Source organism: Diplotaxodon limnothrissa, linkage group LG18, assembly GCF_057381915.1.
Source record: "Diplotaxodon limnothrissa isolate DT_005_m linkage group LG18, D_limnothrissa_male_GT1.1, whole genome shotgun sequence".
Taxonomy (NCBI): Eukaryota; Metazoa; Chordata; class Actinopteri; order Cichliformes; family Cichlidae; genus Diplotaxodon; species Diplotaxodon limnothrissa.
Genome location: NC_140613.1, coordinates 8,441,278 through 8,457,297, shown reverse-complemented (window position 1 = coordinate 8,457,297; position 16,020 = coordinate 8,441,278). Strand labels below are relative to the sequence as shown.

At 39.8% G+C, this 16,020-nt stretch overlaps 1 protein-coding gene across 2 annotated transcripts in view; it reads right to left on the bottom strand.

The window, feature by feature from the left end:
- atp1a2a (ATPase Na+/K+ transporting subunit alpha 2a) overlaps nucleotides 1-12,882 on the bottom strand; it is a 50,422-nt gene extending 37,540 nt beyond the window's left edge. For both annotated transcript variants that reach the window (XM_085379057.1, XM_085379058.1), the window contains exons 1-7: nucleotides 12,788-12,882; nucleotides 11,851-11,925; nucleotides 10,628-10,687; nucleotides 9,652-9,855; nucleotides 6,142-6,255; nucleotides 5,563-5,697; nucleotides 3,073-3,190 (exon numbers count right to left, since the gene is read on the bottom strand). In XM_085379057.1, coding sequence (XP_085235183.1) covers nucleotides 3,073-3,190; nucleotides 5,563-5,697; nucleotides 6,142-6,255; nucleotides 9,652-9,855; nucleotides 10,628-10,687; nucleotides 11,851-11,925; nucleotides 12,788-12,799 — 718 coding nt within the window. In that variant the 5' untranslated portion in view covers nucleotides 12,800-12,882. The remainder of the gene's footprint in view (nucleotides 1-3,072; nucleotides 3,191-5,562; nucleotides 5,698-6,141; nucleotides 6,256-9,651; nucleotides 9,856-10,627; nucleotides 10,688-11,850; nucleotides 11,926-12,787) is intronic.
- Nucleotides 12,883-16,020: the final 3,138 nt, after the last annotated feature.

The following is a 16,020-nucleotide window of genomic DNA, read 5'->3' as shown; positions in this document are numbered from 1 at the left end:
GCTTCAGCACAGCTTGAACTCCTTTGTGCAAGCTTTCTTCTGTTAATGACGAGTTGAACCAACAATGTCAAATTTTGACTCCTCGCTCCCATAAGACCTGTTGCCACTGATTTTCCGTGCACTACACGTGCAATATGACACACCTCAGCCTTTCCTCCCTGTTTTCCTTCCTTAAGAATGGCTTCTTGACAGCCACCTTTCTACAGAGACATTTCTGATGAGGCTTCAGTGAACAGTAGATGGATCATCTGAAGAGTCAGATGCATCTCTCAGGTTTTGCCAGGTCTTTGCTGAATTATTTTTCTTAAGGACATGACTGTCAGATACTGTTCATCTGCTGTAGATGATTTTTTTAAGGCTGCCACTTCTTTGTCCTCCACTTGTCCAGTTTCCTAACACATTTCAAGGACTCACTGCACATCTTACACAGATATGCCAAGTTTTCAGCTAATAGCTCTTTGGGAATCACAATGTTAGTGCAACAATACTATTTTACGGCTGTCAGTCCGTGTTATGTTTGACATTTTTTGTTGGTTCATCTAAAGAAATGCAAGTATGTGTTTTTGCAAAGTGTCTAAAGACCCAATTTAAATTTGATTTTTTTGGTTCGTTTGTTATGTGTCAACAAAGCACTGCTTCATCCCTCGAATTTAAAGTTAGGTGCCTTTTTTATGCCTGAATGATTCGTAGATCAGTGTTAGGAGGCTTTAAAAAAAAGTTAAATATTAGGAAATGAAGGGTGGCTCAAGACTTTTGCACAGTACTGTAAATATGTGTCCTAAGCAGTATGTGTGAGGTATTATCTGATCTTTTAATAGAAATGTAGTTCCTGGTTGTCAGTGAATCAGGCAGCAATAAAGAAAAAAACTCAAAGATATTTGTTGGGAAATGAAAATGCATGGTTCTGTTTTCCTGACATTAATATTCAAGTGATTAGATTTTAGCCACTCATGCAAATGCTGAAGCACACAGGAAAGCCTCAAGGTGCTCTGGACCAGAAGCCTGAGGTCCACATTCTGCATTAAATAGATATAAAACATTCACCAAACTCACCATTTTTTTTTTTGTGCAATTAAAAGTTAAATTAAAGTCTTTGGATGATTCATCAGTTCAGTAGTTAACAACATCAGTTTGTTGCAGTCGCTAGTCAAGAAGCATCGGTTTTTCAAATGATGGCTATTTTTTTAAGACAGCTCTTCACATGAGAGGTCGTGAAATTACAGACCACTAGGTGTGAGTTACAGCTTTCAGCTGGGTGACCAGATACTCTCACTGCTGTAGTGAGACTCAGAGTCATATGCGCAGGGGAAAACAAATGCTAACAGCGTGGATACCGTGGGCACTGCAGACGACGTGCTCTAATGTGTAAACAATGAGGAGGTTCGATGGCGAGACATAACTGGCTGTAGAGCAGTGATAGATGGAGGTGAATTACAGGTGTTGGCCAGTGATGGGTGCTTGGATGGACTGAGCAGATGCTCGAGAAAGTGGATGAGGAGAGAATCCAGATAAGCAGACTCTACCTTATCCTCTGAAATGTGAAAACTGTGAGTTACTCTGGGCAACCAGCACAGTTTCTGATAGAGTTTGTTTTCCGGATGTAGGTATGTCTTTGATTTTTGCAGAAAAACACACTTAGTTATATACGATAACAAACCACAGATGTTGCAAATTAATGATTAATTGAATTTTAAATGTGAATCTTTTATGATTTTTAATCGAATAGACATGCAGAGGTCCATTTTCAGCAACTGTCACTCCCGTGTTGCACTGGCACATTGTGGTAGCTAATGCAAGTTGATCACGTTTGAAGGCTAATTTATCATTTGAAAACCTTTTTCCAATTATGCTGGCACAGCTGAAAACTGTTCTTCTGATTAAAGAAGGAAAGAAATATCGTGTTGAGTGTCTGTAGCATCACCCTCTGTGGGTTTGATTATAGCCTTAAAATGTCCCTCAAAAAATAACTTTCTTCTGAAATTCATCAGAGTGTAAGAAACGAAGAGTATTCTGTGTGCTAAATTGCCAAAAAAAAAAAGCTTTGTGCAACTGTGCTCTACTCGTTTACAAACCAGCACAATCTGGTGGGGACAATTTAATGAAGCTTCCTCTTGAGGACCTGAGCTGTGCTTCTTAAACTATACTTGTAATCTTGCTCAGTTTCTCCCACGTCTTGTTCTACTCTGGTTAGGGCCACTTTGCAGTACACACCTTTTATATGCAATCCTGTTTCTTTTTAGGCCTCCAACTGAATAGCCTTCAATTTTAAAGACTTTCAGAATGTCCATTACGTCTGAACACATAAAAGCCGATCTTCCACACACCCAGCCAAATTTATTGTTTCTTTAATCAGCACATCTTTCAGCTGTGCTAACGTAATCAAAGCCCGTTAACATGCTAAACCTGCATTAGGGAACATAATGTGCCATTTGAACACAAGAGTGCTGAAAATGGGCCTCCATACACCCACACAGGTATTCCATTAAATTACAGCATTTCTGACTGGTTTAATGTTCAATTAGTTGGAAACAAATGTGTATTTCAAAAACAAGGACAGACACTTCTGAGCTTGTAGATAAGTAGGATGTACTTTTTTAACACTTCACTTTCATAAAAAAAACAACAACTTTAAATTAAGTCAGAAATGGCTCCACAAACGTGTGGCCAAAACGCAGATCTTCAAAGATAACATGCAAGTGTTCAGAACTGTTAAAAAAAAATCTAGCTTCTAAAACTTCATAATAACTCCATCACCATTAGATGTTCTTCTAATGTACATCTTGTTCTAAGATCTATCTGATAAATCTGATAAAATCCCTTTGAAACTTTATGACTGACAGCCACTGACCACTCAAATTCCCAGTGATTCTATCTCAGATGGAAATGCTTATTACTAATCCTCATGCATTCTGCATGAGCAGCTACACACTGCGTGGTGCAGTGTACGGATCATGTACTGGAACACATTCACCGATGGGTGGTAAAGCAAAAATGATGCTGATCTCCAGATGGCTTAAAGGAAGACATTTAGAGCCGATAAGAGACAATCTTGGCCAGATGTGGCCTACTGACCCTCGACACAGTTGGTGGAAAAGAAACAGATGTTGCGGGTCTCCAGAGGATTCTGGTGCGTGAACTCCGGGGAGCGCGTCTGAGGCTCAGATTCTCCCGTCAGAGAGGAGTTGTCCACCTTCACAGGGAGAGAGAGAAAATGGATGTGAGCGCGGTGTTATCAGAGAGACTGAAGAGGTGAAACTGACAGACTGGAAATGGAAAAAAAGGACTTTATAACAACAAGTGATATAGCGCTCTTGTCTTGTCAAAACTGTGTTCTGATCTAGGTGCTCGCTGCAACACGGTGTAGAAATTTGAACCACTGAGAGAAACCTTCACCCTATTCGGCAACAGCAAGTGCAGCTGCAGAAAAAGCCTTTGATATTTTCTATACCGGTAGCACCTACAACATTATCTGATTTCCACACAAGCCATAAAAAGCAGATAAATTAAACCCAATTAAATACAGGTAAGATATTAGACTTGGTAATTTATTGAATGAGGAAAATGATACAATATTACATATCAGTGAGGGAGAAAGGTGTGTGAAACTCTAGGAGTAGCATTCAATTTAAAGGTGAAATAAATCAGGGATGACAATTAGGTGAGAGTGAGCGCCCTGTTTTCATGGTAGGTTTATTCCCATCCCCATGTAGAAAATGTATTATGGCTCAAACAAAGGAGGATCTGAGAAAAACGGATGTTCAGGATCATCAGACTGGGAAAATGTTGAAATGTATAATCCTTCTCTGGAGAATTTAGACAACTTCGTAGTCAGACAGACAAAAGAAATTAAAGATCTTTGTTGCTCACTTCAGGTGTGCTCAAGAAACAAAACAAAACAAAAAATACTACAGTTAAAGGCATTTGGTAGTCTGCCTGGTCGGTCACAAAGGAACTCAATGTGAAAGGCCTGTTTTACAGTGGCTAATGATTCCACCATCAGAAGACTAACTAAACAACACTGGTGTATATAACAGGATTGTAAGGTTTGTGATGCCCATCTGCATGTTTGCTACCAACTGCTTGAACAAGAAGGCTGTTCTGACAGTGCTTTATGGATCGGTTCAATGAGAAGTGTTGTAGAAAATATACATATAACGTATATTCACTGACCACAACGTTAGGTGCACTTGTTCAACTGTTGGTGCAAATATCAAATCAGCCAATACCTTGGTGTATGGTCAAGATGACCTGCTCAAGTTCATTTAAGTGACTTTGAACATGGCACAGTTGTTGGTGCCAGACATGCTGGTGATAGCTGCTTAAAGCTGAATGCATCACATCAAGTTCAAATGATCTCAAATCGGTTTGTCCAGCATGACAAAGAGTTGTAAAATGGGCTTCAGAGACATCAGATCTCAAGTCAACAAAGCACCTTTGGGATGTGGTGGATTGTGGATGTGCAGCCAACACATCTTTTTGTCTTCTTGCATTTGTGGGTTTTTTTTTCCATGTTTTTCACTTTATTGAAATAAAAAATTCAAAAATTATTATTTTTGAAATATTATTATTATTAGTAGTAGTAGTAGTAGTAATGCATAATAATATCATGTCAGTGGAAAGCCCTGAGATAGACACTTGTGTTTCTAAAACCTTGTTGAATCCATGCCATGAAGAATTTAGTTTATGTTTAATCAGTGACCAAGTCAGATATTTTTTATTTCAGTTATCTAAACTGGTCCTCTTTATCTCCTTTTAAGACCTTTGTCAGAGTCAGATGAACCTTTAGGTCATATTTATGCAGAAAATATTAAGAAATGTCCAAGTGAGCGCGCAGACCTTACTCAGACTCGACATAAAAAAAGACGAAAATTTAATCAAAACCAGATTAATCTTTCACACAAAATATGTATACAAAATGCCCTTTCCCTGGCTCATCAGTATGAGGTGAATTCTACAGGAACAATCTGACTCAGTTTTTCATTAAACTGCAAATCAGAAGCAGACAACTAGCCGCTCAAGCATCGTGTTTGAATGTGATTACGTGGTGTCTTGGAAGCGAGCCATAATGAAAGCATTTTCTGGGTGATGTAAATATGGTCATAGCTAACACAACAACAGTTTTTGCATGTAAAACTGCACATTGCTTGTTGGCAGGGGAAAAGGCTTTAACAAGAAGATGTTTAAAAAAAACGTTCAGGAAACATTATTGAAATCATTTTTAAGGGAAACTGGGAAAGGTGGAAAGTCTGATTACTGCAGCATTGTTGTGGGTTGGTGCATTACTTTGATCCAGACTAAAATATCTTTCAAGGACTGACAGCTGGTGAACAGTTTATCACAAGGCCAAATATTTTATGAGTTATTTGATTTATTTATCATTCCCGTCCAAGTCACCTGTACTTCGTTTACCTGCAAATGTTTGCATGCTCAGATGCTCTTTATGATAAACAATGTGCTAGAAAAAAGAGAAAATAAGGTAGAAATACCAAAGTCAGCTGAGCTACTGTAATCCCACTGCGACTTCCAGGTTCCCCAGGGACGGGCCCAGCACCCCTCCCCTACCTTGCATCCGCTGGAAGAGATCACTCGAAGGTCAGCTGGGACGCGGTCTCCCCCTTTGATCTCCACCAGATCTCCCAGCACCACAAGGTCTGCATTGATCTGCATCTTCTCCCCCTCCCGGATCACCATCGCTTGCTGGCATGGAGAAAAAAAGAAGAGCAGGGAGAGGGAGTGTGAGGAAGAGAGAACGTCTGGGAACAGAGAGGATTTAGTCAGATGAGGAGAGAGGAGCGATATAAAAAGAAGAGAAGCCAGGGGGTATGGAGGTATGTAAAAGACAGATATAGACGAGAAGGGAGATGAGAGGAGGAAGACAGGTAGGGAAAAGAGGCGCGAGAAGTGTGTGAAAAGAGTCTAAATAGATTAAAGAATTAGGCAATCAAAGTGCTAGAGGTGGATAACGCAAGGGGAGTTTTTATGCAAACACACTCACAATCCAAAGTTGGCTCAAACATTTATTCTTCCTTTGTGCAAGCTTATTAGGTTTCCACTCAAGTGAGTGTGTAAGCCCTACTTGAGGGACGGCTTATTGATTCAGAAAGCTCTGAGACTACACAAACACCAAATGCATCAACTTACCTGTGGCACCATTTTCTTGAAGGACTCCATGATTCGAGAGCTTTTGGCTTCTTGGAAGTAAGAGAAACAGCCGGTGACGATCACCACAGCTGCCAGCACCACACCCAGATATAACTGAAACGGAAGGAAAGCCATGTAACAGGGGAGACGGTGTCTTTATCAACTTAGTTTGGTTCATGTAAGGTACACTTAAGCGCAGGAAATGGGGATTTATCAGCTTGAAACGGGTCTTAAAACAGTAAAACCTTAAATGTACATGTGCAAGAACAGAGTTCAGAGGGAAAAACCTGGGGGAAGCTCACAGACTTAGTGAGAGATTTAAAAAGAAGAAGTCATCCCAGAGCCGGAATCTTCTGTACTATTTTTGTTATCTTGGACAGCTCAGTTCTCGTCAGTCCAAGTGAGCATCTGTCACCCGAACCCAGAAAACCAAGGACTGAAACTCCAATCTGCGAGGCCACTAAGAGACGCTCACTGAGCTACAGCCTGGCTTTTTAGACTTATGGTTATGTAAAAGCAGGAAACATTCATTCTGGTGTATTTTTATTGCATTTTTGGTGGCTATTTTCAGGTCTACTGTGAAAAGGCTGTTATGGGTTCAGCTCTCACTGATGCAAACAAGACAGCCAGGCACTTTGGATGAAAGCATCTGCCAGCTGGTGTACTGTATGTCTTGGACTCCTGGAAAGAAAAATTACAAAATCCTGAAAAGTTTCCTTTTTGGAAGGTGTCGCTTTCATTTGACAGCAACAACAGAATGTTTTGCTCTTTTACACTTCAGTGGGTTATTGTTTCTTTCTTTTTTTAAAAACACTAAGTCTGTGCAAAAATCTTCTGAACCGGGAAACATATCTGCTGAAAAATCACTTGTCAGTACTTAGAACATTTTTCTCAATTTCAGTGTTCAGTTTGCAGGTCCTGATTTTGTCTCCATGTGAGTTTTTGCAGATTTTAGAACAGCTCTTTTACCTCCTCTCACTTCAGAAAGAAATATTTCTGTTCACCAGCTGCATGGAAATTATAGAAACAACAGCTGTCAAGGCAGGTGACATTTAAATCAACAGGTTCTTTCCCAAATGTGAATTTTAACACCAAGAAATATACTGCGTTATTTCAGCGGCACTTTCAGAAGCCCGCTGGACCATTTTCTCAAATTAAACGCAATTCTTCAGGTCAATAAAATGCATCAAAGTAATGTAAAATTAACTTATCATCTGACAACAACCATATGTGGAGTACACTTAAGGTGGAATTTCTTCTGTAATAGCTGCCAGTACACTTTGCAAAGGCTCAAAGTGCCGAAGCTGCAGGCTGTCAGGGCTTTGAAGTAGCTTACCGGAGCATCCAGCTGTACATGCTCGGCGCTAAATGGAGAGATTAAACTGCTGGGGGATTAATGTGCACGTGTCTTTCTACTGTACGTTACTGTATATTATGCAAGAGCTTAATGCAGACTGCATAATGAGTGAGAGCCATAATGTGCAGCATGGGTGGTGCTTGGCTCTGTTTGCTCAGTGGTTGGTCTGGGTGTTTATTCGTGCGACTGCTAGGACTAATGCCAGTGTCAGTGGTTGTTTTTGTGCCACACTCGGAAGAAGGCAAGGACTCTATGTCACGGTGTAACCGATATTCTGTACTTATGGGGACCTAATCCTGCTGTTTCTAAAAAGTATTTTTGGATTCATGTTACACTTTAGAAGCTGAGTTTTCCCCCTGTTCCTTTTCAGTTTTCATTCTTTATTCTGTTGGTTTTCATGTATGCTGTCTCTGTATTGGTCCCTGTGACCAGTTGGGTTTTTATGGGAAACTCAAAAAGGAGATTAAGATCTCAAGACAAAAACCTCTGCTGAGTGTAGGTTATGTTAAGAAAATATAACCAGCAGAAAAAGAAAGCCAAAGAAAAATCCACCTTAGTTGGACTAACAACAAGTATGTAGCCACGTCGTGATTTGTGATGTGATACTTTTTCCTTTTGATTTTTTTCTTCATTTTGTGAAGTGCAAGGTAAATGGCATCTCCGTCCATTATACTCAACTGAAGGCAGACATCTCTACAGTGAGTAACACCCAAACCATCTAGATAGATAAATACCACTTTAAGCAGAGGAAAAGCTTGTCCTTTGAAATCTCTTTACTCTCTAGCATTTGGTTTAAGATTTGATTCAAAGCAGCTGAAAGGTGTGAGGCATGTCTTTAATAACAATTCTGTATTTATACAAACAGTCATGTGAAAAATAACATTTTCACAGGACTCCTGTGAAAACTTAAAAGTACACCCCCTGACTCAGTGGCTTGTAGAACCACCTGTAGCAGCCATAACTTCAACTAACAGTTATCTGTATAACCTTATCATTCTTATGGCTGCAAAACGACCACATAAACATAACCAGTCCTGCACTGTGCTGCTTTTTTCCAAATGTGGTGCTGTGCCTTATGGTCATTTAGTTTTGTCAGTCCAAAGGACATTATTCCACAAGTCTTGTGGGTTGTTTAAATGCAACTTTGCAAAGCTAAGCTAAGCTGTGCTGCCATGTTATTTTTCGAGGAAGGAGGCACCTGGCAACCCTTTCAAACAAGCCAAATGAACATTTAGGTGTTCAGTGTTTTTCTAATGGTACTGTCCTGAATTTTGACATTTAACATGCTAAGTTACAGCTGCAAAGTTGGCAATGTAGCTCTTGGACTTTCCCTTAGCATTTCACAGTCTGAAATTTGGGTGAATTTGCTGGGACATCCACCCCTGGGAAAACTGTGGCATTATGTTAACACACGCCTACCTCAGACCAGCAAACTGCCAAAATATCTGTTTTTATGGAGGTGGTCACATTTACTGTTCATCAATAATCAAGTGTATCCGATTGGGATCACAGGACTGCTACTCACCCTCTTAATCCCTACTGAAATTTTAATGGCATACTTAGTTTTTCACATAACTGCAATCTTCTTTGCAGTCATTTCATATTTAATTTTTATCCCCACTGGAGTTTTGAGGGGTCTAACAGAATGGTCAAAAGGATGTGTGATGTAATCAGATGAATTTTGTCACTGTTCTCACCCCTTTTGTATACACCTCTGCTAACACTGATTTGATTTATATGATTGTTGGTACAACTCTGCAACTTGTGCTTATGGGAAATGATGTTGAGTCCCACCAAAGTTAGAAAAAGCAGGAAAATCCATAAAGTTTGTAAAATTTGCTAGACCTGGAGGAAACTTTAAATTTCATATAAAATTAGAATTAGATAAGTGCTCCACATAACCAGAGTACATCTGTCTGAACAAGATTAGAAGAAGTTAAAATGATGCTTTCTTATGCATGGACATGTGCATTTCCAGCTCTGTGTATATATCTGAAGGAGCTGTATGCAGGTGTTTGAGTTGACACCCTGCATCCGTATATATAATGTATTTTATAACTGCAGCTGCCTTTGCTTTTCTGCACGTCTTACTCTGAGTGTGTGATTAATATGTTAGGTCCATATGTGTGCAGGTTTTACAAGCAGTTTCTCACATTGTCATTGGGCGGCTCCTCCTCTGTGGCCACCTGAATACTGTAGGCCAGGAAGCAAAGGATGGCCCCAATCCACAGCAGAATGGAGAAGCCGCCGAAGAGCTGGCGGCAGAATTTGACCCACTCCGGCGTGGTTGGGGGAGGAGTCAGAGTGTTCGGACCATCCCTGGCAAGATTCTCTACAGCTCTGGCATTGGTCAGACCCTGGGGGAGAGCAATTTTTAGGAATAAATGTCTTTCTGCTGTCACAGGCAATCTTATTACAACACAATGGCCCAGTTTTCACCTTGGCTTAAAAAGCAATTTTACAGCTGTAGTTGCAGAACATCAAGTGTCCCCGTCTGGCCTATTTAACATCACAAGCATAGAAAAGATGCTCATCTAAGATGCTCTGTTGGATGTACCTATTGAACATTTTCCTCTTAATTTCTTTTTTCCAATATCTCATTTAGCAAAATCCCGTGTAAATATCCAAAGTGCTATGATTTAATTAGAACAGATAATCACACATCTGATTAATTGACTTTGATTGATTGTCTTTGGAGCTTGACAAATGTTTGACATTTTTACATCTTGCACTATTTCCCATGGTGTAGAGCTTTGATTTTTTTTCCATGCTCATCTTTAAAAAAGAAGATAAAAAGATAAAATCTTATTGACCTCACCTGGAATGTTACAATTAGAATCAGCAGCAGATGTGGTGAAAGCAAAAAAATGATGTGGTTTATCTGCAATTTGTTTTTATCCTGAAGTGTGTAAGTTTATTTGAGTGTGCAACGGATTAAAGATGAAGAGGTGACACTGGGGAGAGCCTATGTTGACCAAAGTAATGCTTGGTCTCCGTTTGGATGTTGCTCTTCAGTCCGGGCAACGAGAGATTGCATCTCTGTACGGGATATTACAGCAGCTCTTTCTTGTGTGCTTGTGTGCAAGCGTACATGTGTACTTAAGAGAGTTTGTGTGTGGCTGACATTACCAGTCTGAGGTCCACTGCATATCGTTTCCCCAAATCATCCAGATCTATTTTGTGGTCATCCTGCAAAAATAAAATGTTTCTTTGATACTGAAGCCTCAAGAATCACAAGCGCAAAGCACAGGTGCACTACAGCACTGTTTATTTATTTATAAGGAACCCCATTAACCCCATTAACCCCTGTCTTTCACTAATAAAAGAGTTTATTGTTTGTATCTAACAAGGATCCATCACCGACAGACAGACAGACAGATGAGTAAACTCTATTGTGTCTTGAGTGTGTAAACCAATAAAAACTGATTGTTTCCTGCTGCAAAGAAAAGAAACCCACTAAATTTTCTTGTTTGGTGGCACATTTCTGCTACTGGCCCAATCCCAAGACATTTCCACTGTGGGTGAAATGGAGTTTGGCAGTGTAGCAACAAAAACTTCAGCCATCAGCTGTCAGGATTGTATCATTCACACAGGATGAAGGGTGAATTTCTTAGTAAGACAGGGGAAAATCCATATTTTTCCTCACCAACAGCCGCCTCACTAGCTGCAAGTAATTTGGCCACAATCAAGTAAAAAATTAGATAGTTTGTTTTATTTATAAGCACCTAAACCTAGTATTGATTAGCTATTGTCTGGTGGTGGTGAAAATGATTTCTGTGGGGAAAAAATGCAGGAAATCAGTAACTAAAGAAGTGTATGAGCCAGACAGATCAAAGCAAAATTAAACACAAAACTTCTCCTAAGTGTTGACAGTATCAAAGGGATTCTTTTCTTTAATCAGTCACAAGCCAATCTGATAACTGACAAGAGCGACTTTATCAGAGATAAAGTAGCAAAAGGCAAAACTTGGCCCACTTTTCATGGACATCGCTTGGCTGCATTCTGACAGCACCTCAAAGAGCTACAGCTCTGCACAAGACGAAACTCTGCACTACACTGCTGGTGGCCCACAAATTATTCAGTATCTTTCCGAGTACAAAGAGGAGCAGCCAGAGGGTGGCTGAGCAGATAGGAGAGGACAGACTGGCTCACAACTAGTCTGCAATTGACTGCACTAAACATGTTGGATTGCCATTTTGTTTATGGGTCACCGTTTTCATTTATAGCCTTGTTAAATAACCTGGTGTCTTTGGAGTAACACTATTTGGGGATAATTTGGTAGCAGCGGCATTGGACTCAATCACTGTGCCGAATGAGTATGAGATGGAGCAGTGACAGCTTGTTTTTCTTACCAAGGCCACCTCCTTCTTCAGCTCATCCAAGTTCTTTCCCTTCTTATTCCTCTTCCCTCCGTTCTCGGCACCACACTAGGGGAAAAGAGTGCAATAACTATACATTAGGGTATCATCGTAAACCTAAAATAAGTGGGAAAAGTCACTTGCTTGGTAGGCACATTGTGCCCAGCCATTTACATTCAGAGCGACAGAATGCAAGCATCAATGTGAACACAATGGACTTTGTGTTTCCTTGTTTATTTCAATCTCCTGACACTGTTGGCAAACCATTCACCCAATATTGACGAGAAAATATCTTTTTCTAATACTGCAAGTTCCTCATTTATGAGTGCGAGCGAGAGTGTGTGTGTGTCACGAACAGTTGGAAGAAGTGTGCATCATGGAAATCATCTGCCGCTGTCAGTCTCCTCCTGGTGGCACGTGTGCATGTCAGTGAAGGAGGGATATACAGCGTGAATGAGAGGAGAGTGTGAGCAAGTGACACAGTGAAAAAGTAATCAGAAAGAGCCAAACAGGGAGCACAGAGCCGGCGGAGTGCCTGAAATGTGTCTGGCATAGCAATTTCCCACCACTGTGTGTGAGGAAGATTACCAGGCTGTCCTCCCATAAAGCTAAATGGAATGGGCCTGATGGAGAGAATAAAAGCAAAATTACGTAATTACCCAAATAAACAGCAAGCCGAGAACAAAACTTATTGAGGAGGAAAGCCATTATCCTGAGATGTTACTGTCTTTTTTTGTTTGTTTGTTTTTTCAAAAGGCATCATTCTGACACTTCGAGACATCAAGTGCTGAAGACGCATTTAGGAAAGTCTGTGATGCATGTCCACACCATATGCTGTCATTGCACATATATTACAGTAAGTAATGAGCGATGTTCATTCATTCATTCGCTGATATTAGAAAGAAAAGCTTCAGAAATCAAGAGAACTCACCCCTTTGCCCATGTTGGACGTCCAGATGTCGGCGGGTTGTAATGTAAAGGACAGCACTTAGGAACCCCGGCCACAGTTGAGACTCTCCTCCCACGTGTGGAAGACACTGGTGGCTTTTTTGGGCCTGGCACCCCCACCACCAAAAACTCCTGTCAGGGTAACCTGACCCATACACCCCGCTCCACTGGCCCTCCCCATTAGGGCTTCTCCATATTCACACCCACCCACCCTACCGTGAGCAAATGGTCCCACGCACACACGGCAAGTACCTGCACCTGCTTAATACGTCACTGCCTCCTGTCACAACACACAAGGCCTCTTAGAGAACAATGGCTCTTCAATCACTCGTGTCAACACTACAAGTGAAACCTTGGTAGCAACATATCATGCAGCATTTCTAACAAACATCATAATGAGGGACCGTTAGTGACCCTTAAGAATTCTCATTAAGACTCATTATCATGCAAAGGGAAGCACAGTGTCCAGCTGTTCGTGAACAGTAATGATAGTGAGAAACTGCTGTGTTATTGTATAGCGCTGAAATGATTTCTTCATTTGTCCTGTGCATGAAATCAATGTGACTCACTGCCAACACAACACTTAAATTAGCTTAAAGTCCAAGTTATTTACTACATAAGGTGGGTCATGACCACTGCGCCCACACAACAGATGCTGCAGATGATCTTGTATCTAATGTGCACCAAATGTCTTATCACTTTTTGCCAATTGCTTTTAGAGCAGATTCTATGCTTGGTGTCTGCTTACATTGCATTGCATCTAATCCTGTATGAACTTTGTACTTTAGGTCTAAGCGCCTGTACAATGAGTTTCTCTGCAGTAAAGGTCTTTTATTTTTAATGGTATATTAGCATGGTTGTTTGAAGTTCAGCATAAAACTCTGTGTAGATAAAGCTTCTTATTAAAGTGTCTAAGACATAAGCCAGAGAAGTGATCGTACAGGTCAATTAAACGAGTAACCTTCTAAGAGAAAAAGTATCTTTAAATCTAACTTGGAGGTTGTATATTTCACTGATGATGGCCTAAATCTTTGTACTAAATGTCACCAATTCAGAAAAAACTTATAAATAAATATGTGCAAAAATGAAATCCTCACACATCAAAACCCTTTAGAATTTCACACTGGACTTAATTACAAGAAATATAAAAGAGAGCTATAAACACGCACAGATACTTTGATTCATTCGAAAAATAAAGTTGAATTAAGAAGCCTTGCTCCCTTTGTGGCAAGCACCTGATAAATGTGATAGAAAAATGGTATACATGAGTGTAAGCAGATAATGCCTTCAGTGCATACTTAGTTAGTTAATCCCAGGAGATGCCTGTGTAAATAAGCAGATGCATATTTACAGCCTGGTACAAAAATGGGGCTTTGATCAATTTCCTTGTTCACAGCTGTGTGGGGAAATTTTTTAATAACTAATTTATTTAAATCTGATCAAGCCTAAATTTCTCAATTTGAAGGGCATAGAAATGCTGCTACTACCTTGAATGACAGGTGGGTCCTGACTAGGCGCAAACCTGCGTCACATTAGCTGAAGATGCTACTACTCTGTAATCATGTTTGTTTCGAGCATTTATCATGCAGTTAGCTCCCAAATAATGGGCTTATTGCAATGTTTATTGTACCACATGATTAAATAACAACTCTGATGCTCAGTTCTGGTAAGTAAAATTTGAGTATTATTAGCAATTTAGCGCTACTGTACTGTAATTAGCAGTTATCTGTGAAGGTGCCTTGCTAACCAAGTTAGCAGACAGCTTAGCCATCCTCCCTCTCTGTTATTATATCAAAACTCAGGAGTTATTGTCTTAAAATTTCAACTCAATGAATGACCGCCTTTAAGTTTCAACAAACCTAACCTAAAATTTTGAATTATAAGGACATTTGTAGCTCTACACTAAGCTACCATGTATTAACTCGATATTTTCCTGTCAACCTTCTACTTATATATTTAGGCATTCTGTATGTTTTGATTGATGAGTGACTTAATTCTCATTTATTTATTAATTTATTTGTTGGTGAAGGGGATATCAACAGGCAGGAGTGTGCTGATGCTATTGTGTCAACTTTAAGTCATTTAAAAAAAATCTGATGTTGCTCTTTTATTTTTAATACTTTGTTAAAGTTACAGATATCTTTTAGTGTAATAATATACACTTTTTATATTTTACAACATAGTTGTTTGTCAATTCTAAATAGGCAGCTTTAGCTGGTGAATACGTGACCGTTTTTACAGGTCATGGTTGCATCCTCTACATTTTTGCCAAACAGAAAGAAACTTGCAACTTTGTGCAAGTCCATGAACAGTCAAATTTTGTTTTTGTCTTTTTGTTTCACTTTTGTCCCACCAATCCCGAGAGAGTGAAGCCACAACATGCTCTGCAGTAATTCTAAAATCCTCACTACAGTTCATAACAGGTGTAACAACAAAATATATCAGAGTGTATGAGCAACTTCAGCCATCCCTGAAGTTGAACTCAGTTGTCTGGAAACTTTGGGTTGCTCAGGCAAGCGATCTGGCTTTATTACTCCACAACTAATTTCTGGCTAAAGTCTGGCTTATACAGTGCATTATCATCCATCCAGTTTAACTTTGGGAAGCACAGCATATAAGCATCTGTTCCACAATGTCACAAGATAATACAAAAATTCCATCTGCATCAGCTTTAAATTGAATTTTTAACACATTTAATTATGGTTGTTTGAATAATCCAAAATAAACCTACATTTGCAGCATTCAATGATCTCCCATTGGCCAGTCAGTCATACACTGTCTCCGGGCAAGTCACTGCACATCTGTTAAAGACTCTGATGTGAATAATGAGGCAAAGTATTTTTGAAAAGGTTATGCTCACTAAATCCCACCAGCATGTTAATTCAGGGAAAAAAATCCCCTAAAAAAATTGTATGTTATTTTGCCATTTCGTGAAAGGGTGGTTAATGGTTGCTAGGCATTTATTTCCTGTTTATCATTATTCCTTTTTGATTGTAGGATTGCAAAGGGCATGATGAGGAGAACCCATTTTAGCGCTCACCTGCCACCATCATGCAGGAAAGCTTAAAAGTTTAATTTCAAAACTGAATTCCTTTTGTACTTACAAGAAAACCACCACCTGGTGATCACTGTGCAGCATTTAAAACCGCCAGATTACATCCTCTAAAATGGTCTTTCTGAAAATGCAAAAAGCTTTCAGATAGCTAATAAGGTTAG